The sequence below is a fragment of the Fukomys damarensis genome, unplaced genomic scaffold, assembly GCF_012274545.1.
Source record: "Fukomys damarensis isolate Sample0158 unplaced genomic scaffold, DMR_v1.0_HiC HiC_scaffold_18, whole genome shotgun sequence".
NCBI lineage: Eukaryota > Metazoa > Chordata > Mammalia > Rodentia > Bathyergidae > Fukomys > Fukomys damarensis.
Genome location: NW_022900930.1, coordinates 43,863,813 through 43,889,901, shown reverse-complemented (window position 1 = coordinate 43,889,901; position 26,089 = coordinate 43,863,813). Strand labels below are relative to the sequence as shown.

The following is a 26,089-nucleotide window of genomic DNA, read 5'->3' as shown; positions in this document are numbered from 1 at the left end:
AGGGGTTGATCTGTGGATGGCCCTGCTGTCACTGCGAGGTGACACAGAACAGGCTGCTTCCCTCCCCAACGAGCCCTCAGAGACCGCCCATCGTTGCCAGCCCCAGTCCTTCAGAAGGAACCTTCACCCAGACGCTCGGCTGCCCCAAGAGTGCCCAGCTGTGCCCTGAGAACTTGCCCAAGCAGGGGTCGTCATCATTTCCTGGAACGAGCTCGGCACCAACCAGCAGGGAAGAAGGTGCCTGGGTGGCACCTGAGGGTGGGGCATCCTGTGCTGCTGGGAGAAGACGCTCCTGTACTGTCACAGGTGGAAAGGAGCGTGGTGAGACCACTGCTCAGGCTGGCGGAGATAACAGTCCGCCTGGAGCCTGCACGGCACATGCTGAGGTTTCCTTGGGGGACACCCCAGAGTCCCGAGCTGCCCCATTTGGAGAGGTGCAACTCATTTGTCCAGTGTCTTGGTCCTTTCCACACTGTGCCATGCCCGAGTCTGCAGCGAGTCACCTCTTCAGCGGTCCCCTCAGGCTGGAGGGAGGCTCGGGTGGACTGGGGTGACAGTGCTGGGGTTGTAGACAGAACTGTGGGAGGGACCTCAGCTCCAGCCCGTCAGATGAGGAAGCTGAGGCTCAGGCTTCCCCAGTAGCCAGTGACAGACAAAGACTGACACCCATGGCTGACTCTGACCTGGCTTCCTCCTTCTGCCCCCTTGGCCCAGTCCCATGGACGTTTGGATGCTGTCTCAGCCTCTGTTCTTTCCTGCATCCTGGGTGTCCACAGAAGGTTGAGGTTAGGGCCAGAAGTGCCGCCTGACAGCCTCCATCAATCTTCCTTCTCCTACAGGCAAAGTCCACTCCACAGGTTGACTCACATGTGGGTTTGTGCTCTCCCGACCCCATAGGACCAGAGCCACTCGTCCAGAGGAATAAACAAGTAGTCGGTGACATGAATCCCTTTAGCATGGGTGGGTGCTTTATGACCTCATTATTTCCCCGCAGGCCTGGAGAAGCCTAGGAAAAAGAAGGCCTGGAAAGCCCTGATGCTGGCCTTGAAAGAGCCACTAGATGGCTCATCACCTCCTGCTGCGCTGGGTGGGCAACCTCAGTCGGCCCAGAGGAAAAGCACCACATTCAATGGCACGAGGCAGACAGGATCAGTCCTTCCATCCTGGCTTGTGATAACAGACAAAGCAACCACACCCACACTTCGACTGGCACATCCACTTCCCCCAAGTCTGAGCAGTGTGTGAAGGAGGGGCCTGCAGCCTTAGCGTCTGTGCCCAGCACATTGTGTCCCAGAGAAGAAAGAATGAGTGAACTAATGCATGGATGTGTGCCAGCAGGATAGGGTCGATGGAGCAAGCACTCAGTAAAGGCACTGTGACTTGCTCAACCTGCACTGCCCAGTAGAAATATAGTGTGAGCCATGTTTATGTGATTGATGGAATTAATTTTAATAACATATTTTCTTTGACCCTATGTACACAAGGTATTATGCTTTCAACATGCAATCAATAAACATGCTCCCAGTCTTTGGTCCCCAGATTCCTCAAGGATTCACAGGAAGGTTGCTGTGATGATTAAGAGTTACTCTCAGGTCACTTGCTGGATGCTCCTGCCTGCCCCTGCAGCGACCCTCCCTGCCCTTGCCCATGATGTCCAGTGCCCTGGAGGCATGCTTGGGTCTGGCCGAGCAGGGCACTGGCGAGCACCAGAGGTGGGTAGAGGAGTGGAGCTCCTATAGGTGACCTCTCCCCACCCCTCTTCTCCTCTCCCAGGCCAGATGCTGGCTTCTTCCTCACTTAAAGAAGTGCACTGAGCCCAGGGTTATTATCCTGGGAGCACTGGGCTCACCTTTGTGATTTCCCTACACCCCGTCCACACTTGTATTTTAGAACTTCTCTTTTCTAACTCAGATCCAGTTTGTGTAAGACATATGCAGGGGCGTGGCTGATGCAGTGACCGTGACCCCCTTCTGATGCATAAATGCCTGGAACGTTGGTACTAGGGAGGACACTTAGGTATCTTCTAATGTGAGAGGCCAGGGAGGCTGAGCGATCTGGCCAGGGTCACCCTGCAAGCTCATCCTGGACTTTATGTGCTCTTGGCAGAGGTGAATCCCAAGACAATTGGCAGTGTTGTCTCCAGGAACAAGAACCTGGGTCCCTGGGCGGACTCCAAGGGGGCCGCTGAGAGTTGGAGGGAGGGAGAGGCAGCTTCTTATGTCAGGGAATTTGTTGCCAGTTCGGAGAGTCCGTCAGAAGTTCTCCTGGCGTTCACTTCTCCCTTACTAGGGATCGGGCCCATCCACCTGAACGAGGTCCAGTGCACGGGGAACGAGAAGTCCCTCATCGAGTGCAAGCTCAACACCGAGTCGCAGGGCTGCAACCATGAGGAAGACGCAGGGGTGCGGTGCAACATCCCCACCATGGGCTTCCAGAAGAAGGTGAGGGTGTGGTGGTCCAGGGGGACCGGACCACTTAAGGTCTGTGTAGAGAGCACAGACCAGGAGACCTGGCTCTGAGGGGTCCTCTGAGATGTGGGACCTTAGGCTCCACCACTGTCACTATGAATGTTGTTGCCATTCTGGATCTGTAAACAAGCTTATCACAAGACGTGTGCAAGTTCTCTCTCCTTTGTGGCAGGTGCCTGACAGCCACTGTGGGCCACGCCCTACTCTGGGGCTGGACACAGTGTGGTAGCATCTTAGTCCTTTTTGCAAGGGACACGAGGCCTCCCGCCCCATCCATGGGATGGGCCCTTGCCAGGGATCCAGAGGCACTGCCTGGAAAGTGGGTCTGCAGGCCACAGATGCAAGCACAGTGCAAATGGCATTGGTAACCAGAGGGAAACAAGAGACAGATGCATAAGCCCTCCCCTTATTTATTTTTGTTTATTTATTTGCCGTTCTAGGGATAGGACTCAGGACCTTGCACTTGTGAGGCAGGTGCGGTGCCACTGAGCTAAATCCCCGGCCCTCTCCCCCCACCCCCTTTTTTTTTTAACTGGGACCCAGGGCCTTTACCCTGAGCTACATCGTAAGCCCTTTTATTTTTTAATTGAGACAAGGTCTTACTGAGTCCCTAGTTGCCCTGGCTGGACTCAAATTTGCAGTCCTCTTGTCCCTGCCTCCCAGAGTGCTTACTCCTCCCTTCTTGAGCTGAGGCCTCCAGCAATTGCACTAGACCGCCTGCCCTAGGTTCCCCTGCCTACAAGATAACAAACAGGATGAATTCTTTCTTGGCATGCATATGAGTTGTTTCACCCAGCCCTGAGAAAATGACCAGAAAATCATATACAGGGCTTGGCCTTCTTGGCCTCTGGGGTAAGGGTGGGCCAGGTGCAAACCTGAGACTCCGGTCCGATTAGGGTGCTTGTCCTGTAGCATGTGCAGTACCTATGGTTTAAATGTCTGGATCTGTTGGAATCAAGACTGCACAGGCACAGGTCATCTCTGAGTTCAGTAAGCACTCAGAGCCGGGGCACAGGGCCCAGGACCTGGGGGGGGTCTCACCGTGAGGCTGTGCTAGGCACGATACCACCACACAGGGTCCTCGAGGCTGCTGGGTCTGCCAAGAAGCAGAATCACCCTGGGGAAGTTGGGACTGGTGCAGCTTGGCCGGGAGTCTCCCTCCATCCTCCCGGTGATTTTGTCTTCCCTGCTGTCCGCAGGTGCGCCTGAATGGGGGCCGCAATCCCTACGAGGGCCGGGTGGAGGTGCTGACGGAGAGGAACGGGTCCCTGGTGTGGGGGACAGTGTGTGGCCAGAACTGGGGCATCGTGGAGGCCATGGTGGTCTGCCGGCAGCTGGGCCTGGGGTTCGCCAGCAATGCCTTCCAGGTGAGAAGCATGTTTTGGGCTCTGCTGCCCCCTGTCCAGCCTGCCTTCCCCACTGTCGAGCCCCTTCCTCTAGGATCCCACGAAGGAGGTGCAAATCTGCACCCCACACCCAGAGGCAGGGGACCTTGTTCTGGCCACAGCTCTGCCCCACAGCCCTGGGGCCTGGGCAAGTGTCTGCTTCATCTGGGCTCTGTGTCCAACACGCGGAACCGAGGGGCTGGTCCCCATGTCTGCACTCAGAGCTGGGCTTCTGCACACTGCATCTATGCTCTCAGCACGCGGGGATCCCCTTGGCGAGGGCTGCACCTCGTGAGCCGGGGTTGATTTTTGCAAAGAGGAGCAGGCCAGTCCTTCAGGGCAGTCCTGCAGGCCAAGGGCCGGCCCGCCCAGCCACTTAACTCACTAACTTGGAAGCCCGAGGCTGCAGTGCTGCCCAGTGGGTGGCCACGCCTCAGGTCTTCTCTCCCAGCCACACGCTAGCAAATCCCCAACGCGAGTCCAGAGCCGTGATCACATGGCTGTACCTTTCCCCTCCCCGGGGCTGCTTCCTCCAGGACTCAGCAGAAAACTGGTAAGCCCTGGTCTTCATTCCCACCTCCCCTTTATAAGGCAGCTTGAGGGTCAGTTCCTGACTGTTCCCACCAGCTGGCTTTGTGACCCTCCAAGCCTCTGTCAAACTCCCTGGGACCTGGGACAAGGATCCCAAGTCCTCGGTGTGCTGGCTCTACACTTGTATTAGGCAGGACAGAGCTTGGAGACCCATCTTGCATGGTTACCCATCCTCAGCTCTAGTCCTAAGCAGCCCTTCCTGGGGCCTAAGAAAGGGGTTTCAGGAGGTAGACATGCAGCACCCCAAGCAACTGTTTGATCACAGACTTTGCCCTGCTATTGCAATGCACACAGTGGCAAAATCCGAGTGCTGGGGTCAGTAGACCTAGATTGCCACTTTTTTCCCTCCACCTTGTGTAGTGGGAAAGAAGTGACTGCCTTAGCCATTTCCAACTGAAAAATGGGATCATACAACCTTGGGATTGGGCAAGTGCTATAAATTGACAGAGAGTGACCATTGGAGGTGACCAGCTGGTGTTTCTTTTGTTGATTCATCCAGGAGACCTGGTATTGGCATGGAAATGATGGCAACACAGTGGTCATGAGTGGAGTGAAGTGCTCAGGAACAGAGCTGTCCCTGGCGCACTGCCACCACGATGAGGACATGTTCTGCCCCCAAGGTGCGGTACATTATGGGGCCGGAGTCGCCTGCTCTGAAAGTGAGTGTCCCCGTGGTCCCCTCTCACCCACCCTGCCACACTCAGGCTCCAGGAGGGGACCAGCAAATCTCCAGAGGCTATGGGGAAAGGAGAAGGCAGGATAAATTTTGATCAGGTGATGGGAACCCGAGCAAGAGGAACAGAAGACCCCACGCCGACCATGGGGCCTCGACACAGTGGAGAGCAAAGTGTGAAGCAGGGCCCAGGAAACTTGGGGCTTTGGGTCCCAGCCACGGAGTCATGGTCAACTATTCCAGGCCAGTCTCATGGCTGAGAGCTCCATGTTCATGGAGGTTACACGAGGAAAGTCGGGGTGGAGGTTGGGGAATAGATGAACCTGCATAATAGGGGCTCAGTGGGGCTCAGCTTCCCTCTGCCCACCTGCTCCATGGATCACTTCCTGTTTCCAGGCCCAGGAGGCAACATGGCTAACTAGTGACTTCCTGGTTTTCCTAGAGAGGTGGGACATTTGGCAGAGGCAGTCCTGCCAGGATTCTGAGTGGCCCAGCTCATGTTGAGAGAGGACCAGTCACATGCTTGGGCAAGCAGATTTCCTTGGAGCCTGAGGATCACTCTCTTACCTGAGCCATCTCTGTCGTGAGGCCAGGAGCTCACCAGAGCAGTTGAGAGCTCTGCCTCGTTAGCTGACCTTGAAAGTTAGCTATCTGCTGGGGTCTTCACTTCCTGTCATCCCAACACACTGGAGGTCAGTTGTGACTGTGGATATGTTCAGGTGTTTAGTGAACACTGTCATTTCACAGTCACCAAGGATGAAGGGGAAGATTACACCCAAACTTGGTGAGTTCTAATCTCCTTCCAGCCTCACTTGCTGTTTCCCAATCCTTGAAAGCAGAACTCTGAGCCTGCAGTGCTCACACTGGGAAAGCACAGCTGTCACATCCTGTCAGGGAGGAGAGACAGTGAGGTCACACCCTCAGCAGCCCTCCAAATTCATCAGCTTCCTTATATTTGCAATACCTTATCCTTTTCAAAAGAAAATTAAGATAATAGAAACCTAAATAAAATTCAAAATAGTATAATATGAAAACACGTGGAAAGGTGGGCCCTGGCAAAAAATGGGGTTAATTTAAAATTTTTTGTACCATGACAATTTTATACACTTACTAGGAGTAGATCATTAGTTTTACAGTGAGTTTCCTAGCAAACAAAGGAAAGAAGAAACCTGCTCATGAATAGAATTTATAGAACCCATGAGATGGAAACAAACATGAGTTGAGAAGCCCACTATTCTGATACCAAGAGCAAGGAACTTTCTCCTTATAAATACTGAGACCTGGGAGATGAGCAGTGCATCCTCATCGCAGAAATGAGTTTTAGGGGCCATTGCTCAGAGCGGCCTCAGCTTGATGTGTTTCCAAATGGGCAGTGCTGTGTGGACAAGAGCAGAGCTCTGGCACTCGGCCAAGTGCGTGTTAGTGTGTGCAGAATTCTTTAGGAGACCTTGGTAATTCTCACCTAACCAATCACACACACCCCAGATCTGCACATCTCCCTTGGTCCTGTTCCTCTTCACTGCCTCCCAATCCAGCCCGTCTGGATTTTTACTGTTCAGTATTTTCTTGACTCTGCAGCCTTCTACCCCACTGTACCTGCCTGTGTCCAGGTGGCCGCCTTCCATACCATGTCATTCAAGGCTCCTCACAGGTCCGCACAGTGAGATGAGCCCCTCCGACTGCTTTCCTCCTGGAAGCCGGCACCAATGCCCCCATGCCTATGCTGCCTTGTTCAAATCCCTCCCAACATTCCACTGAACTTAAGGAAACCAAGGGATTTGCACAGAGCTCATGTTGTCCAGCTTCCTTCTCACACACAAATAGACACACACATCATCCACAGCAGCCTCCTTCTGGCCTTGGGGCCTGGCACAAGCTGCTTGTTTCACCCAAAGCCTCCCTGCTATTCTCAGCCTTCAAGTTACTCTTCCAGTCTCTGTCTTTCCCCAAAAGGAATCCTTTCTGAACACCCACTTGGCAGAATCCTATTTTAATTCCTATCGGTCACCATACTGTTGTTGCAGCTCAAATTAAGTAATTAATAAGGGCTAACACCTGTATCTTGCTAGAATATTCGGCCACCTGTCCAGAGAACCTAGCAGTGTCCACTGGGACACCCAAAGTGAAGGGTGGGTGACAAATGCCACCAATGAGCTCCTGATGGCTGCTTTGCGTGTCAGAGACATCAAGTCCCCACCTCACGAGCAGGTGTGGGGAGCAGGTCCTGGCTCCCAACAGAGTGCAGACCACCATTAATCCTGAGCTAGAGGGGTTACTCTTGGGTGCTAACCAGGACAGAGACAGCTGAGATTTACATATAACTCTCAAAATACAGAGTCCCCAGAGCCCAGGGACTAAGCAGTGTGTATCCTGGCAGGGAATGTTTGTCAGCAGCTGGGAGCCTCCTGATCTAAGTCTCTCCCCCCCCCGCACCTCCCCGCTGTGCACCCCGTGGGCCAATTTGCTCTCCAGAGGCCATGGCCCAACAGGTGCTCAGTGGTGACTTGGAACCGCTGTGCCCTTGGGGAGGGGAGAACCCAACCGAACCTCAGCCCCATGTCCTGTGAACTTGAAGGAACCAAAACTCCGTTTACATGCACTTTGGCAGAAAACAAAGGATGGCAAGATCTGTTGTCAGCCAATCATCTGGGGCATTTTTAAAGTGATTTGGAGTGCTATGGAAATGCGCAAGGGTCCCCAGCATAATGGCGCATGCTTATAATCCCAGCACTCAGAAGGCCCTGAAGCAGGAGGGTTGCTGTAAGTTCAAGGCCAGCTTGAGCTACATCGTGAGTTCAAGACCAGCCTGAACTACATAGCAAGACCCCATCTCATGAAAAAAAAAAATGCCCAAGGGAAGCCCACATGGAATGGGAAATCAACAAGTTGTCCTTGTGTAGAGAAGCTAAGCCTCCAGTTCACTGGCTTACTAATCAGATGCAGCCTTCAGCCACGCTTTCAGCATCTGCTAAGTGCAGTGCACTCAGTGAAGAAGTTGTGTGTGGTGGAAACAGAGAACTGGTTAAGAGGACAATTGGGCAACAGATGTCAGAAGCATAAAATTATGCAGCCCTTTCTTCTGGCAGTTTCATTGGTAACAAATGTCTCCTAAAGAAAAAATTGAATTTGTATATACATACTTTCTACAGGATGTTTATCACAGCTTTGTCCTAAACTCCAAAACTTCCAAACGGTGTACATAGCTAAGTCATGGTAGGTACAGTTATGAAGTAAATGTCATGTAGCCATGAAAGTGAATGTTGCAATGGATACATATATATAAGCAGTCAAGATGTATTTTAAGGGAAACAGTTTTAGCACACTGTAAATCTACATGCATATTATACATGTTGGAAAATATACTCTTCCCAGAAAAACCAGACCAAGGGTGGAGCAGTGTTGTCTCTCCCATCATTTTTGTTGGGTTTTGTCTTTTTATTATGGAGCGTTTGAAGCCACTCGAGAGTAGAGAGGACAATGTAACGAGCCATCCCACACTTTGTAAGATTTTGCCCCCGCGCTGGTAACACTCGAGGTGTCCAAGAGGACTCCGAGCAGAGGGACGAGTCTGGGGACATGGCCAACAAGGACAGTAACCTCTAGGAGCCCAAGTCTGTTCCAGAAGGTGGTGGGCAGGACAGGGGCTGTGCTGGTCTAGGGACCAGAAGGGAACCTCAAAGAGAGGTCTCCCGTGTTGTGACCGCCGTGTCCATCCTCCCAGCCGCCCCTGACCTGGTGCTCAATGCAGAGGTGGTGCAGCAGACCACCTACCTGGAGGAGCGGCCCATGTCCATGCTGATGTGCGCCCGGGAGGAGAACTGCCTCTCGGCCTCAGCTGCATTGGTACAAACCGAGGAGGAGCTGGCCCGCCACTACCGCCGCCTGCTGCGCTTCTCCTCCCAGATCCACAACAATGGCCAGTCCGACTTCCGCCCCAAGAACGGCCGCCATGCATGGATCTGGCACGACTGTCACAGGTAGGGCCCTACCATGTTCACCCTGCTGTCTTAGCCCGACGGACTGAGAGGCCACCCTCAGTCCAAGAGGACCGGGTTCACAGAAGCCGTTCTCCACACCCAGTCTGGCCCTTCTCTGAGTCTCCTGTCTGCCGGTAGCACTTCTAACGTGAGGCAACTAACTGTCCATGCAGCAAGCCCTGCCAGGGACTTTCGGTCAATGGTTTGAAGTATGGACACACTGAGTTCTTAGTCTGCAAGTAATTTAGGGTCAGCAATTGCTGACCTAAGTTTGTGTAGAAATTTTCTACTTCACACACCCATATATGCATTTATAATATCTCTGCAAAGACCCGGGGTGTGGAATCAAAGGCTCAGAGCCCAGGGGTCCTAAGACCTGCTCTCTAACACAGCTGGCCTCACAGCTGCATGGTGTTGAGCCCGTTAGGTCTCATCGCCGGGGACCTGTAATGACCCTTCCAGCCTGGTAATCTGTGACTGGGACCCCAATGCTATAAATCCAGGGCCAGACCAAAGAACAGCATGAACTGTTACAGGCAGCTCTAGCTGGGCCAACAGGCTCCACCCTATTCAGCCTCCCACCTTTCCTTTGTTTTTTCTCTTTTTAATTTTTAACCTTAAACAGCCCCTGGTGTCCCTGCTTGGTCATGTTTTGCTGGGCAGGTAGGAGGACAGAAGGAAGAGTAGGACTGGAAAGGAGGGGAGGGAAAGAGCCCTCAGCTATCCAACATAGCAGGAATCCCCCAGAGCTGTCTGCAGACTTCCCTTCTCTTTACTCAGATACCCACCTACGAAAGGATGCATTTGCTCTCTGACTGAAAGTCCTAATTGGTCAAAGATTTTCTGCTCTTCATATAAAAGCACATGTGCCTTCTTCAGCGTGTAAGTCGGAGTCAAGTTAGGGTCATAACCATCTTGGTGGCTGATTTTTGTTAGAGAATGTGTGGCTGGAAGCCAGGGCCAGCGGGTGCTGACACTGCCTATGGGGCTATAAGTGGAAGGTAACTGTATCCCAGTCCCACCCATGGCGTCCCGCCCAAAGATTACATGGTAGGAGTCTTCAAGTGCCATATGCTGTCTCCCAGGGAGCCGGCTGCTCTAAGAATAGTCACAGTGACATCACAGATGTGTTCTGATCTGGAGTCCCCGCACTTTTCCTGTGGTCAGTTCTATTCCTTTGCTTACAGATGTTCTGGTTGGTGGTTTGGGAGGGAAGGGTACGGAAGGACACGGTGACTAAACGGGTGTCCCTCCAGCCCCTCCTTCTGGTCTATAACCAAGAAGTTATAACGTCCTAGGGAGCAGGAAAGGACCCTTTATGGCCTCCTGAGTCCCAAGTGACTTCTCCAGGCTCTTTGGGAGGACCTTTCAGCAGGGTGCCTGGTCTCAGATCTGTTAGCGTCCTTTCAGAGGCTGATGAAAGCTGGCCCCTGCTCACTTCAAAAAACTTATTTCTAGAAGACGTCACATCCTATTTCTGCAGACTTCCAGACACGCTGAAGCCCATCTGTGGAACCAGTCAGAAGAACCCTGGCTCGAATGAACGTGAATGGGGGCAAATGCCACTCCCGATTTAATTGATGCAACAGTGAGGAACGGGGCCTTGTTCTTTGAGAGCCCTAGGCTGGGAGACAAAGGCTGGGCAACTGGACACAAAGGAAATGGGCCTCGGAGGTTTTCTCTCTCCAGTGACTGGGCCCTTGCTTGGTGACCTTAAGTCAGGCTTCCCATCTCGGGCCCGGGGAGTGGGAGCTGGGTGCTCCTTGTAGGTGACAGCCCCTGAGCCAAGTGTGGCACTGCTGCAGGAGGGCCAGGGCCTTTGTGGCAGCACCCAGGACTGGAGAATACCCAGTGTATCTGAAACGAGGACAGGAGCATTGCCCCAGCTGTCAGAGTGCCCCAGGACTGCCCCTTCCAGAGGCTCAAGGAGCACATAGCAGATGTGGGGAAAGACTCGGGACATAAATCAAGTGGCCAAGCACATGAGTCTCTGGTTGAGAGTGGTATGGGGGCCACCCAGGACCTGGGATGGCAAAGAAGACACCAGATTGCCCCTTTTGCCTTTCTCTGAACCAGCTTCCCCTGCCTGCCAGGCAGCAGCACCTCCCTCAGCCAGGCCAGGTCTCCAGACAGGCACTCTGCACCCTGTGGTGAGGGCCGTCTGTCCTGTCTGGGTGACAAGGGCTTCCCCCAAGCACCAGGCTGTGGGTCTCCTTTCCGTGTGTTGGGATTTCTTTCCGTCTCCACTGAGATGGCCTTCCTTGGCACTGAGTGCCTTCCTTGGTGACCAGGACTTTGTCTTCCACCTTCACAGTGCCCAACAGTACCTCATGGGGGGCGTGTGGTGGGATGGGAGGCCCCAGGCTCTACCTCAGGCCAGCGCAGAAGGAGATGCAGCATTGGGGTGGGAGGGAGGAATGCCCACCTATGCCCAAGAGGTAAGCAGAGTAGGACAGAAGCCAGAGAAAACCGGGAGGCGGTGAAACCAGCTAGTTCCCTGCCAGCGTTTGCAGGGGAAAAACTGAAGCTGGAGGAGCCTTAAATCAGGGCCACAGGAAGCGGGTGGCAGAGGCCGCCTCACAGCAGCCTGTCTGCGTTCTGTTTAGACAGCGGGACACAAACCTACCCCTCTTCAGTCTTTCCAGCCAGCAACAGTCACATAAGCCCCTCTCTGAACGAGCAGACATTTTTTAGGCAGTGAGTCAGACCTCATGTCTCATCCGGCTCCTTCAGGAAGCCAAAATACATGCTTTCAGTCATCCCTCAGACTGCCACAAAATCCTCCTTGTGTGAGCTCTCCCCAGGCCCCTGGTCCAGTACCATTTTACTCAGAAACACAAGTGACCTGGGGGAAGCCCGACTTAGCAACCCCTGATGTTATTTTTAGCACGAGCAAACACAGGCAGAAGGGGAAAAGAGTCTCTAATTTCCTCAGAAAACCCACCCTCGCCCTTTCCCTCTTCCCTCCCCCGGCTGCCCACATGCAGCAGGGACCAAGTTCCCTGCAGGAGGCACAGGAGGTGAGGGGCCACAGTCGGCCTGGGAGTCACCACCACCGGATAGTAACGAAATGCTGTGCTGCTGCTCTTATTGCTGAGAGCTGAGAAAGTTGACGGGCACTGAGTTCTCTGGTTCCGGCCTTGCAATAGGCATTTCACGACTTCCGTCCTGTCCTGTCCTTCTGCCTGTCCTGTCCTCACTGAGGAGGACATAAAGCAAACAAGGGGCTATGTCCCCATGCCTTGGTGCCTTGTTCTGTGCTCCCCACTTTCTGGAATATCCCTGCCCTGGTAGGGACAAGCATGTTGGAATCATTGCGGTCATTTGGGACACACATATATGGCAGGCTGGGATAGGGCGGTAGCCAACTCTGTTGGGCCTTGGGCCTGGGCCTGGGCAGTGGGTTATTCAGGAAGCCACATCTGCCTTGTTTACTATAACCAAACATGTCACTTTCCAAGATTCCGCATCTGTTCTCAAGTGAGGAGATGGCCTGTCATAAACACTGGGGAGCTGCAGCCCACTTGCTCCCCTCCCCAGCCCGAGGAGGCGCCTCCTCCATAGCTGCCTTTGTGGCTGTCCGCAGGGTCGCCTTCTCCCTCCCAGAGTCCTCTGCTCTCCTTCTGCCCCTCTGATGCCTCGAAGTGCGGTGTCCCGGGGTACGGGCACGTCCTCCTCCAGGCACACACACAGGTCCTAGTTCCTCTTCCACCCCCACTCACTGCTCCCTCCCTTTGGTTCTTTTCCCCTCCCTACCGTATTTCTACCTTGAAGTGTTTCCAGTAGACATCAGACTGTGCTCTTCTTTATTAGTGTGGAGAAACAGCACCAGCTAGGAATGAGGCAGAAGGGCCAGTGGAGCGCTTCGAGGGGCCCCTGCGGGTGGAAAATACTAAGGCACAGGCGATAAACAGCCTCACTCACAGCCACAGAACTCCAGCGGGGCACACTGCAGGGCCTGGCGCTTTCCAGGAAGCACCTCCTCCCTTGCCCCTGTCTTCTCCCGCCCCACCCCCTCTCCCAGGTCAGCAGCTCAGACCCTGACCGCAGCCTGCTCCCTGCTCGCAGGCACTACCACAGCATGGAAGTCTTCACCCACTACGACCTGCTGAGCCTCAATGGCACCAAGGTGGCCGAGGGCCACAAAGCCAGCTTCTGCTTGGAGGACACAGAATGCGAAGGAGGTACCTTTGTGGGGAGGGGAAGTTGGGGGCTTCGGAGGAGCTCCCACCCCTATGCCCACTAAGTCTGGGTGGTGGCCCTGGCCACTGAGGACTCTCCGAGTGGCCTTTGTCTACACTGGCCTGTTGTGTGCCCAGCTCTTCGGCTGGGGGAGGTGGGCAAGACTGGGTTTTAATGAAACCCTTCCTCCAGAGTCGTGCTCGTGGGCGCTGGTAGGGTCATACAGCCTCCCCATAAGGTCCAGACCCTCGGACCTGATTCGCACGGTCCTCTTGCTCTGCCTGCCACAAACCTTTCTTCCTGGGTGTCCTGACACGCAGTGCTGTGACCTTACAGGTCTCGCAGAGGTCACAGAGCTCACAGAGGTCCCGGCTTCTCTGGCCTGTAATAGGGAGCTCCTTCTACGGCAGCCCCTCAGTATCCATTGAAGCAGCCACCACTAGCGTTACACAGAATCGCACTGCACACAGGCTTTGGGCACCTGCTGCCTCGCTGCAGGCCACCTGTGAGGGGCGGAGAGGCCCATCAGATGGGAGCCTACGCTCCAGCTGCCACTGCTGTCCAGCAGAGATGTGGTAACCCTGTGTTGAGCTAAAAAGCAGGCACCAGAGATGCCCCAGACAAAATGCTGTCAGTCCCCAAGCTGAGGGTTTCACAGACAGGTGTGGGGGTCGGGGGAGGTGTCATAGAGGAGCACCTGCAGGAAGGAGGGACCTGTGGTGGGGACCTGAGTGGGGATCCTGTTGAAAAAAGCAGATTGGGGGAAGCAGAAGTAGGGGCCGGGGCAGCAGGGCCCTGAGTTCTAGGTGATTGGCTCCCCTCACCCCTGCCTGCAGACATCCAGAAAAGTTACGAGTGTGCCAACTTTGGGGAGCAGGGCATCACCATGGGCTGCTGGGACATGTACCGCCATGACATCGACTGCCAGTGGATCGACATCACCGATGTGCCCCCTGGAGAATACCTGTTCCAGGTGAGGGGGTCGGGAGGACACCACGCCCCCTCCCCTCAGCCTCCTTCCCGTAGGAAGGAGCTGGGAACAGGCCATGGAGGCCAGGCTGCGTCGAGGCAGGTGCCGTACAGAGGCCATTGTGGTCTAGCAGGTAACCTAAGTGAGTGAGGCAGGTGGGCGCGCAGGGCCTGGGGGGGACCTAGGATGCCTGGGACGTTTGCAGGTAATTCAGTTCACTCCTGAAGCTTCCAAACACAGAGGCATCTGCCGGCTGACTCGGTTCTTGAGCCAGGTCTTGGATCCCCAGACTCTGAAGCAGTGCCCAGCTTTGGCCTCCTTTCGAGCTTCTCTCCCCTCTACTCTGAGTTTCCCCAGTGCCCTCACCCTGCCTGGACCTGTGATGTGGAGGATGGAAGAGATCGCATAAAGAGCGGCCACTCACGAGTGTGGGTGAGCTCCCTTCTCTCAGAGAACAGGGTCTGCAGAGACCACCGTCCACACAAAGAAATGAATCTGTAACGGTAGAACAGCAAGTACTATGGACAGCCTGGCCTGCTGCCTGTTTTGTGAGGTCTTCCTAGGGCTTCCACGTTTTGTGCCAAGGGGGATGGCCAGCCCTGGGGAGGAGGCAGGGAGCCTTGGCCTCCCACCTTCCTGCAAACAGTGGCAGCACCACCCAGGGCCTACCTGGTAGAGGACACGGGGCTGTTACCTTGGCCTCCCCTCCCAGTGCATAGCTGCAGTGGGGCTGACAGAGACATTTCAGCACATACCCACCCGTCCTGCTTTCCTGCCTGCCCTGTTGGGTGGCAAAGCCAGTGACCAGAATGAGTGATTCTGCCTTGCACTCTCTCCCAAGAGGGCACTGAGCCAGCCCAGGTTTGGCCCATAGTCCCCGCCACCAGACACAGTTCCCCTGAGGAACTGGCACCTGCAGAGCAGTGACCACAGGGGCTCTGAGAGGCCGCCCTGGCAGCACTGACGGCCAGGAGTCAGACAGCCAAGCCCTTTCCACCCACAAGCCTGAACCGCAGATTTGGAGAGGCCCAGCCACGCGGCTCTTTATTCTAAAAAATGAGTACCTGTAGCTGTATGCACACACAGTGCCTGGTGACTTGGGTTGGCGGTTTGCCAGTGACGAGGTACCACTGTGTATGCTGACAAATGCCATGGATTTAATGACCAGTACTATGGATGATTTGTGCTGGGTCAGCCCTGCTTTGGCCTGGTGAATGCATCGACCCATTAAACACAGCCGGGAAGAGGTCTTACTGTCCTCGTTTCACAGCCAGGCAAACCCAGCTCACACTGGGTCTGTAGTTTGTTTTCGACCCTTAAACTATACGATTAGCGAATGGACTTGTGATGGGTGTCTTAGTGCTTCTGATGAGTTGAAAGTGGAATATTTCCTCAGTGTAGACACGGAGGTTTCAGATGTCTGAGAGCCCCAGACAGGAGGTCGCAGCCCACGAGTGTCCACTTCATTGTAGGGAGAGGGCACTGGGGGTCAGGGATTGGGATTCCAGGCTGGGACCTTGTGCCAGACACAAGCACAACTCAGTGGGCCGCTGTGTTTCAGCTGTCCTTGCTTTGTCTACTTTCTTGTCATTTCCCAGATTCACAGAAATGCAGGACACTAAAGCCCTTCCCATGGATGCCAGGAGCGCGGGATGGGCCTGTGGGGACCACATATGTCTGCCCCCATCTCCTCCACCCCATGAAGGTCACGCTAAACCTGATGGCTCCAACTTGGCCCTTACTGTGTCCCACTGCCCTTGTAGCTGCATCTCAGGGACACCTGGGTGGACAGGGGATGGCTGGGCTGAGGTGTGAGCCATGGTATGCCCCCTGTCATGTGGGTTGGGCTGAGGGGCTAGCTCGGTTACTGAGTACCAGAGATCAAAGAAAAGTCAGGCCACTCTGGAGCATGACATTTAGTACCTGGTCAGCAAGGACAGGTTTTGCCAGCCAGGCCAGACTCAGGTCCTCCATGTGGCCCCTGCCGGGCCAAGCCACGGGCTTGCCTCAGTTTCCACTTGTTGGCAGACCCGCCTAATAAGGGACCCATCCAGGCCCTTCTGGAGCCCCACACCTGGAATGTTCCCTAGGGGCTGCAGCCCTGAGGGAAGTCCTGTCACTTGTGTCCCTTGCACCTTCACTCACTGCCCCTGACACAGCTTTTATGTCACCTCTGCCTCCTGCCATTTTCTTCTCTCCTCAGTTCATCCCAGACCTCTCCTTTCTGTCCCCTCACAGAATGCTATTGGCCCTTGGGCACAGAGCCAGGACCTGGGTGGTGGAGCAGAAAGGGATTTAGGATCGCCTGGTCCAACCCATGACTTACAAAGCAACTCACAGGCCCAGAGATAGGAAGGGGCCCGACGTCCTGCAGTCACCACTGCCCTGGGGCAGCCCTCTTCCTTCTGCCCACCCCGTCTCTGCAACCTGCCACACTCCTCGCCTGGATCCACAGCTCTGGAAGCCAAGCTAGCCTCAGTGGAGCCTGGGGCCCGGGCACAGGATGACCCAGAGAGAATTAGCAGCTTGCTCTGACTTGTTTCCTCCCAGGTTGTCATTAACCCCAACTACGAGGTCCCAGAGTCAGATTTCTCCAACAACATCATGAAGTGCAGGTGTCGCTACGATGGCCACCGCATCTGGATGTACAACTGCCACATAGGTAAGGCCCCTGGGCTGTCCGCCCTCGGGACCAAGCAGAGCTGCCTTATTTTCTCCAGGAAGCTGAGGCAGCTTCTTACTTGGGAGCAGAGCCAGCACCACACTCCTGAGCTAAGGGAGAGAGCAATGGGTTCCAGAGGCCTGGGTGGAGGCTGCGTCTCACAGCCAGCTCTGGCCCAGAAGAGGGCGGCACAGAACTGGCTGGCCCAGTGAGAGCAGACCCCAAAGCTTTTTAAAGGGTTTGAGTGGAGGCCACCAACTCATCATGCACATGGCCTCAGAAATGTGCGTGTCAGCAATTTGTGGGCTGTGTGTCAGGTTTTCCTCTGAAAAATTAGAACCGAGTGAACCATTGTTACCTCTCCATTTATGGCTTTTTTTTCTTGTATTATATAACTCAGGGGACAAAGAGGAAAGCAGAGCTTCCTCCGGTGTAGGAAGGTGCCAGTCCTCACTCCTGGTGACAGTAAAGATGAAAGACGCGATGCCCGGTGGCACTCAGCAATCCCGGCTGGGTAGGGCCTCGCATCTAATTGGCCAAACTCTCTCCCCAATTTCCCTCCTCAGGCGGCTCCTTGAGTGAGGAGACGGAACAGAAGTTTGAGCAGTTCAGTGGACTCTTAAATAACCACCTCTCCACACAGTAAGGAAGCCTCGGGGTCACCTCCTGCCTTCGGGTCACACCACATCTTCCAGCGGGCCGTCCAAACTCAGCTCAGGAGGAGGGTGCATCCTCCTTCACCAGGTGCTGCTGTGGCCCGGCCTCTTTGCCTCTCAGGCCTGGGCCCGCCTCGGGGGCTGGGCTTGGCCTTGGGGCTGTGGGAGCAGCGCTGGGAGCCAAGCTCACCCAGGGCCCCGGGTGACACGCAGGCTGCCATCCGCTGGTGCCGGCCGAGCCAGTCCATCCTGCATGTGACACCACGGGGCTGCGCACAGATCATATGGGGCCGTTTCTTGCTGCAGTTACAAGGGGCACAGGGGAGCTGTGAGCCCCAAGGAGGACAGGCTGAATCCCAGACTTGAACACAGACCTCTCTTCCAAGTCCGCCAACTGGCTCTGCTCAGTTAAGTGCCATTATGAGTGCAGTAGTCCACCCTTATCCACAGGATCCACTCCAAGATCTCAGTGGATGCCTGCAACCACTGTACCAGACCCTGTATGGGAAACTTCTTCCTATACATACCTATGGTAAGATCTTATTTAGGCTCAGTAGGAGATTAGGAAAAAGAGCAAATAATGAAATAATTGTAACAATATACTGTAATAAAAGTCTCACAAATGTGGCCTAATACCCTACTGTGCTTTCACTTTTTCACTTAAAGGAAGCACTTTCTGGTTTCTTTGGTTTATCTGAATTGCCAGCATCATGACTCATGCATTTGGAGGCCATTTTTCAGTAAAATAAGGTTTACTTAAGCACAAGCCCTGAGATACTGTGACAGTGGATCTGACAAGAGATGGCACTAGGTGGCTAACAGGTGGATAGCGTATACAGCGTGGATGCTCTGGGCAAAGGGATAAGGCTTGTCCCAGGTGAGACAGAGCAGGATGACGTATGATTTCATCGTGCTACTCAGGACAGTGTAAAATTTAACTCTGAAAGCGTCTCTTTCTGGAATTTTCCATTGAACATTTTTGGACCACAGCTGACCTGAAATGTCAGAGAACGAAACTGTGGATAGAGGAGGACTACTGTAATGCTTCCATGGTCTCCCATTACGTGCGCTCAGATTGGTGCTGATTTTGTTGGTGCTTCTCTCCACCTCCTCTTGCTTCTCAAGATACTATTGTATGTTCACAGCCTTTGAAATGTAAGTCATTTAGTGGCATTTAACATCGGGCATCGGGCCTTCAAAAATATAGCTCAAAAGAAAAACCAGCCCACCTGTGTCAGTGAGTCATCTTTCTGTGGTTCCAGTTCTGGGCTTACTGATTCAGGGGTGCTGTAACTTGGGTCCTGGGGCCAAGCCATCTCATTACACTCACACACCTGACACATGGACTGGAACGTGCATGACGCGCACCTGGCCTTCATCTGAACCACTGCACCCCAGGCCCCAGCTCCCTACATCCACTGCTGAAAAGGAGCTTCACAGGAGGCCCTGGTTCCTCTCCCCAGACTTGGTTCCCACACCCCCCACCATCCAGTGTGTCCGGGGGGGGGGCTCCTGAACACAGATAATGAAGGAAGCAACTACAATCCTCTGAGAAGTGATCTGGGGAGGTCACAAAAACATGAGATTCAGTTCTGTTCTGGAACTCCTTGTTGCTTTATACTGAAATTTGTCAGGGTAGAGCAGTTGTATCAGGACCAGAGGGGAGGGGATGGCTAGGGGCTTCTCTAAGGAGGGAGCGTGTGCAAAGAGAGCAAGGGCTCTATACTCTTCCCAACAGCAGCCAGGGTGGGTGGCCGGCCCAAGATGGCATGCTCACCCAGACCACAAAGCTCCAACTGAGGCCGCTTTGGCAGCCACACACTGCGGGAGCCAGCAGAGAGGCAGGCACAGGCGGCCTGCATTCAGATCTCACCTCTGGGCCTTGTGTGTTTCTACCTGGGAGGATCCCTCCTGTAACCTACACTGATGGTAACACCGTCCCAGAGGAAGGTGGGCATATGTGAAATGTCAGACCCTGGGCAGGTAGCACAAGGCAGGCACAACTACCCTCAAACAGGGTGGACTGTGGACAAGGGCCTCAGAGCCCTGACAGGATCCTCCAGGTCAAGGTTCCAGGGTGATCAGGTCTCCAGGCAGCCACAGGCACACAAGAGATGTGACAGCGCCCCCTAGTGTCCCATCACACCACATTTTGAAGCAATTAGAACCTTCGAGTTTTTATTTTTTCTTAATCTCTGGGATTAAACCAAACTAAAGCCCACCCGGTGGGCCCCATGGTGAAGCTCTGCAGAGGTGTAAGGTTCCTGACGTCTGTAAGGTGTAAGGTGTTGAGGCCCGGCTTAGTCTGAGTGGCCAGGCCTGGGGCCTTAGGATGGCAGATTACTTGAGCCGGAAGGCCGCTCTTTCTTTTTGTGTTGGAGCCCCAGAGCCTGGGCCACCAGTCTCCGGGCCACTGCTGCATCTGTCTGTGGCCTCTCCTTCACCAGTCGCAGGAGCTCTGAAAGGAAGACCCCACCGAGCGGGGGCCTGAGTCAGGGTTGTGGCACAGTGTAGCCTGGAAGCTGAGTAGCTGATGTCTGTGTGGGCAGGGCCCAGGCCCAGCTGCGTCACAGCAGCCGGAGGTTTGTGAGAGGGGCCTGTGAGACTGTGGACCGGTGACTCAGTGGAACCAGACACAAACCTGTAACCCTTGGAACCTGTTTTGCTGACTGTATGGTGGGAGTAGGGAGGGGTCAATGCTCCTGTCCTGCAGGATGTTTTGGGGGAAATCAAGTCAGGATGGTACAGACAGGACTGGGCAGGGGCCTCGTCGCCATCCTCATCCTGGCTGCCCTGGCAGACCTGCCCTCGGCCTGTTTCACAGTCATGGAAAACTGGCCTAAAGCCCCCAGCATGCTTTCTGGAAGGAGAAAAAGCAGGGACTAACTAATATTTATTAGTGAGTCTCAGCCCCAGGCAGTCTGCATGCTCATTTGTGTCTCCTGCCTACCCTGGGCAATCTGCTTGCTTTACAGGGCACGAAATGCACTCACAGGTTAAGTGAGTCAGCTGAGATAAGGGCCAGAGCCAGGATCCACCTAGGGCTGACCCCAGAGCCCAAGCACTTTCCACACCCTGAAGGAAGGCCAGGCTTCACCTGGCGATGCCCAGAGCAGGGGCAAGCAGGGCAGCCCCAGGCAGTGGCTGTAGACACCACTCCCTCTTGAAACCCCAGGAATGCTAGAGGGCAGAGCACAGCCCCCTGGGGTTCCTAAAAAGCAGGGAACTGAAAGAGGGGACTGCACAGGGAAGGGCTGCACGGCCCACACCAACATGTGCGCCTGCAGCCCCTGTTCAGGGACCAGTTTGCATCCTTACTCAGCCTCTGCAGGGCTCTGAGCTTTGACTGCTTGGTTCCCTCGGTGAGCGGCCGGATCTTGAGAATGGAGAACTCCTTGGTCAGGGCCTCGGTAGCTGGGGGAGGTGAGCGGATCTGGAATGTGGGCCTCTCCTCACGGCCACCCCACACCCAGCCCGGTTGGGCAATGCCACTCTGCCACAGCTCTGACTGGGCAAGAGACAATGGCCACCCACACCCTGCAGACCTGCCCAGGGGACGCCCTCCTGTCTCAGTGACACCGCAGCACCAAACAGGAGCCACACCAGCCAGGCTGCGATCCTCACAGACAGAGCAGGCTCACAGGAGATCCCTCCATGCACCACCTAAGATGCCCCAGGCACCTGCGCTCCCTGCCCCAGTCCTGCTCAGCCATGGAGCATCCGGGCTATCACAGAGCCCACGAGACAGCTGGGGAGGTCAGGCTCTTGGCATCTGTTGTTTTACAAACTGAGAGGAAAGCGGCCAAAGAGGGACAAGCTGGAGTCAGAGGCAGCTGTGTGGCGGCCCTAGCTTCGACATCAAAGGCTTCACGCTGGCATTCTGGGAACTCAGCCTCCGTCTGTGGGACGAGGCACCACCTCCCACCTTGAGGCTGACATGAAAACCCAATGAGAAAGCTTCTATATGAACCCTGAGTAACTGCCAGTACGGAAAGCTTGGGACCTGTAAAACCATCACTTTCTGGTGATCTCATTCAGCATGGGGACGGACCTAGGGCTTGGCCCGTGACCGCAGAACCAAACTCCTTGCTCAGGAGGCACCAACAGGATCACGAGAGGCTGGAGATGTCCCAAGAACCCCCAAACTGCAGCGCAGGCTGGCAGGGGCTGGAACCCGTGGACCCAAGATGACCTGCACCTGCACATAGGTGGCTCTCCAGCCCAAGAACCCAGGGTCCCCCGAAAATGCTGCTCAGAGACAGGGAGGAGCCCACCACAAAGCCCCCTTACCTGAGGCCAGGCAGGGGAAGATGCCGAGTGCGTGGGTGTCATCCACCCACTGGATCTTGAGCCCCTTGTCCCTGTGTGGAGAAGACACAGGTGGTTACAAATGCCAGTGGCCAAGCCCTTTCTTGTGGATCTCACAGGAAAGTTCCCTCCCACCTCCAATCCTGGAACACTTCGACCCCAAGACAAGATTATGTCTCTTCCAGAAAGGAGGTGACCATCCGCCTCCAGCTTTTTCTGAAGAGCATCTGATCAGCTTCACAAAGACAAATGTCACCCGTAAACAGGCCAGGCAGGTCCCCAGGGTCCACACTGAAGGACTAGGATTCAAACAGCTCCTACTTGGGCACAAGGCCGTGAAGGAGGCACCTCACTCACCAGCACCATCCCAGCCAGACAGATGTGGGCTCCAAGGCTGGAGGGTACAGGGTTTGTGTGGCAGGGAGGGGACAGGACACAGAACAAGCACATCTGGGACCCTGCTCCAGTCAGCTTCCTTGCTTGGTGCCCAGCTCCGCTGGTGACCCTGCCCACCTGGCCTGGTGGCCCAGAGCTTACCACACCATCAGGGACAGAGAACAGAAGGGCACACCATGCCCCCTTCAGCACATGGAGCACAAAGGAAGATGGGACAGGAAGTAGTCAGAAGGCTGCACACCTATAATCCCAGCACTTGGAAGGCTGAGGCAGGAGAATGGCTTTGAGTTCCAGGGCAGCCTGAACAACACAGTGAGACCCTTTCTCAAAATGAATAAATAAAAATAAAAAGCCCACACAGAAAAGTAGAATAGTGGAGAAAGGAAAATGAGACTTAAAAAAGAAAGAGAGACAAAGACAGAAGTTGAATCCAGAGGAATTCGAGAAAACCAAGTCTTGTCTCTGAATATCTCCCTGATCTCCATAGCTGCTTAAGACAGACCCCCAGAAAGAGCACCCACACTGAGATGGGCCTCAGCTTGCTGCAGAGGCACTGGTCAGCCGGCAGGGGACAAGGAGGGGGAGGCTGTGTCCCCAAGCCTGTGGGCTTGCAAGGACCACCCCGGGTCATGTCTACAAACAAAGCACTGCTCTGCCTTCCTGGCCTCGGCCAGCAGGCGGACCTGCCCTGAGGGGATCCCAGGCAACGCACCCACCTTCTGCCTGTCTTTCTAAAGCATTAGGTCCTGGGGAGTGGCAGGAAGCACTCTCAACAACAAATCGCTGTCCTAGGTCCTCTCCAAGAGGCAGGCACCTGCCTCCCGCCCCAGCCCCTGGCCAGCACTCACTGGAACTCAGAGAATGTTGCCAGCAGGTCCTCCGTCCTGAGCGCTGGCTCAAAGTCATAGATCTCCACCACGTGGGCCAGGTCCTTCTCCCCAGGCAGCTCCTCCATGAAACAGGATGCATCCAGCTGGGCCTTCTCTACCTGAATCTCCTTCTCCGTCAGGTTAGCTGTGATCTGGGAGTGATCAGAGCCCTTGGCAAGGGGAGCTGTGGTACTCAGGGGCCCAAACAGCTGCTTTCAAAACCACTCTGAAAGTTCTGCGGGGAGGGGGACAGCCCAGCAGGAGCCCCCAGCACAACCCCAGACAAAGGCTGGGAGATCAGGCTGCGGGCATTCAGGGGGGCGCTTCGTCTACAGAATCCCCACGGGGTGACGGCACCCACACTTCACGTCATCCTGAGGGCCACAGTGTGGACACTCACTTCCGAGAGGGGAAAACAGTGCAAACAGGAAGTCTTGTCCAGAGCTGCAGACAGGAGACGGAGCTGAGTGGTAAAGCCCAGGATGGTTCCTTCCCTCATGAACGAGGTGATGCTAAGCAAGTCTGCCCAATCTCTTATTTCTTAAGTACAAGACAGCAAAGGCGCCCACCCTCCCGATGGACCCGCAGACAAAATCAAGTAGGCACACAGTTGCAAGGAAATGCCATTTGTAAAGAAAAGCAGGCAGAGGGGGGTTTTCTTGAGTGCCTGGTGAGCACCTGGCTGTGCACTGCCTCCTTTACCCTGGAGGGATATATATTATCACTGTTTTATTTGTTGAGATGAGGAACAGATTGAGAAAAGCCAATTACTTGCCCAGAGTCGATCAGCTCCTGACTTACTGAGATGGGACCCAAGCTACACCTCCTACCACTCAGTCCCTGAACAGCCACTATCACCCAGCACCCAAGCCTGAGGCATCAGGAACGCCCCCACCCGCTAACCCAGGACCCTTTGTCCTCATCCACCTGCGGCCACACCCACCTCACTTCCACCCTCCCTTCTCTGGGCTCAAGGGCCTCATCACCTCCTGCAGCAGCTCACTGTAATCATCCTCAGAGCAGCTGCCCTGTTCTTCCTCGTCCTCCTTTTCTTGGTCCACCAGTCTCTGCTCCAGCTGACTTGCATCCTCCTCCTCCTCCTCCTCTTCCGGGGTTGGCTGCACACTGGACCCTAGCTGTGTGGCTCGCTCCACCCTACAGGACTTCCTTAAGGGACTCTCAGGCTCTGGGGGCTCAGTGTCAGCTGGCTCCAGCTGTGTTTCATTCTCCAAACTTTGGTCTGGACCCTTCACGTCCTCTGTTTCCTGAGTCATCAACATGGGGAGTCCTTCATCAGCGTCGGGGTCCCCAGCACCAGCATCTCTGGACTCTTCCGAGACTCCGCCCGCGGGGGCCTCTCCTTTGAGCCCTGGGGTGGAGGTCACTGCCCCGTCATCTTGCCTGCGCAGCACCCGGGGCACATACAAAGGCTGGTCTGGCTTGCGTCCACGATGCCATCGGCCGGCCCGTGCACCCACTCCATGGATGGAGGTGGGCCGAGGACCATGGTGTTTGCCGGGGTGGGTGGCAGGAAGGCGGCAGGGGTCAGAAGGGCCATCTGAAGTTGGTACTCTGGAGCAGAACAGGAGGAGGTGATCAGAGTGTGTCTGGGCCCACAGGGGCTGTCACTCAGGTGTGACACTGCCAAGTCAGTATTAGGTAGACTCCAAAGCCAAAATGACCTTCAACAACCCCTTAAGAAGGTGCCCTGGTTGAGGCAGAATGCCACCTCTGACAAGCCCAAGAAGCCAGTTTGCCTTCGGGTGCTAGAATCAAATCAGAGATCTCCCAAAGTTTATTCACACACCACATAGGGTAATTACTCCCACTGCAGAACTGTTATTAGAAAAACATGCAACTTTAAACACTAGGACCAGAGCCACTAGGCTAAGATGCTCATTCTGTGAGATGCGATTGGGAAGAGATGACTGACAGTGGGGCAGCGGCTGCCCTGTGCCATTTCTCTGGGGCACGGGCTGACCAAGAATGTGGCAGACCCATCCGCGTAGTGCCCAACATGAAGAGCCGAACTTGCCCAGTGAATTTCACAAGCAGTGCGTGTCTGCCGAAGCAAAGAGCGGCACTGACTTTACACCATGGGGATAGGGACAGAGATAGAGGCCGGCGGGCTCCCTGCCCTGTTCCTACCAAGCTCGACGCTCCCAGGGGCTGGCCAGCCAGTCCTACCACAAGGAGCCAAGTGCTGAGTGTGCTCGAAGGCAACAGGATACACACCTGACGTCCAGGTGGCAGATGACCGTCCTCCTCCTCCAGCCCTCACCAACAGAGAAACTGCTCAAGAGATCAAACTCTTCCGCTGTTCTATGGATCAGGTACCGAAGGCGACTGGACAGTGGGGGGAAAAGCAGAACCCTGGGAAGGGACCGGAAAAAGTGCTGGGGGATTGCTCCCAACCTGGGGCCTGACCCCTACCGGATCCACTCCTAGGTTAACACTGGCTTAATGCCAGGCCCGATCTGACCCACGGGTCCCAGGCCAGCCGCAAAGGACCTCAGCATAAAGTCATCCCTGGGAGCTATGCAGGCCCTTCAGTCTTGGGGTGATGCTGAGAATTTACAAAGCAAAGAAGCTGGGGCTGGAAGAGACTAGCGGCATTTGTTACTAAGGTGAAAGGTGAGGTCAAGGCCAGCTGCAAGCCAGTTGCCTGGGTGCAGCTCCCCGGGGGAGGCTACAAATCCTGCCCTTCTCCGAATCAAAGCGGCTCCCTCACACCCGCGTACTTTGACAGCTGCTTCTGCAGCAGGAAGCGGTCCAGCTCCTCCTGGACCCGGTGGACAAAGTCATTCTCAGCCGAGGATAAGAAGACACCGTCCAAACAGAGAAGGGCCAGGGTGACTGCTGAGAGAGCCTGCGGGGAGGTGGGCAGGGCCGGAGATCAGAGCCCAGGTCCTGGGCCGCCCCGGGCCCGAAGTGTTGGCGCCCAAAGGGCCC

The 26,089-nt window shown here is 55.0% G+C and overlaps 2 protein-coding genes across 5 annotated transcripts in view; one reads left to right on the top strand and one right to left on the bottom strand.

Moving 5' to 3' along the window:
• Positions 1 to 18,787, top strand: part of Loxl2 (lysyl oxidase like 2) — a 76,865-nt gene extending 58,078 nt beyond the window's left edge. For all 4 annotated transcript variants that reach the window (XM_010623921.1, XM_033765486.1, XM_033765487.1 and 1 more), the window contains exons 7-14: positions 2,290 to 2,441; positions 3,668 to 3,835; positions 4,944 to 5,103; positions 8,839 to 9,094; positions 13,163 to 13,278; positions 14,113 to 14,249; positions 16,797 to 16,908; positions 17,475 to 18,787. In XM_010623921.1, the coding sequence (XP_010622223.1) occupies positions 2,290 to 2,441; positions 3,668 to 3,835; positions 4,944 to 5,103; positions 8,839 to 9,094; positions 13,163 to 13,278; positions 14,113 to 14,249; positions 16,797 to 16,908; positions 17,475 to 17,554 (1,181 nt within the window). In that variant the 3' untranslated portion in view covers positions 17,555 to 18,787. The remainder of the gene's footprint in view (positions 1 to 2,289; positions 2,442 to 3,667; positions 3,836 to 4,943; positions 5,104 to 8,838; positions 9,095 to 13,162; positions 13,279 to 14,112; positions 14,250 to 16,796; positions 16,909 to 17,474) is intronic.
• Positions 18,788 to 19,199: 412 nt separating this feature from the next.
• Positions 19,200 to 26,033, bottom strand: R3hcc1 (R3H domain and coiled-coil containing 1; the record flags this gene model as incomplete). Its single annotated transcript, XM_033765559.1, has 7 exons — positions 19,200 to 20,022; positions 20,883 to 20,978; positions 21,855 to 21,925; positions 23,117 to 23,289; positions 24,124 to 24,709; positions 25,373 to 25,510; positions 25,879 to 26,033. Coding segments are annotated over 7 exons (1,350 nt in total), but the record flags the coding sequence as incomplete, so codon positions are not given.
• Positions 26,034 to 26,089: the final 56 nt, after the last annotated feature.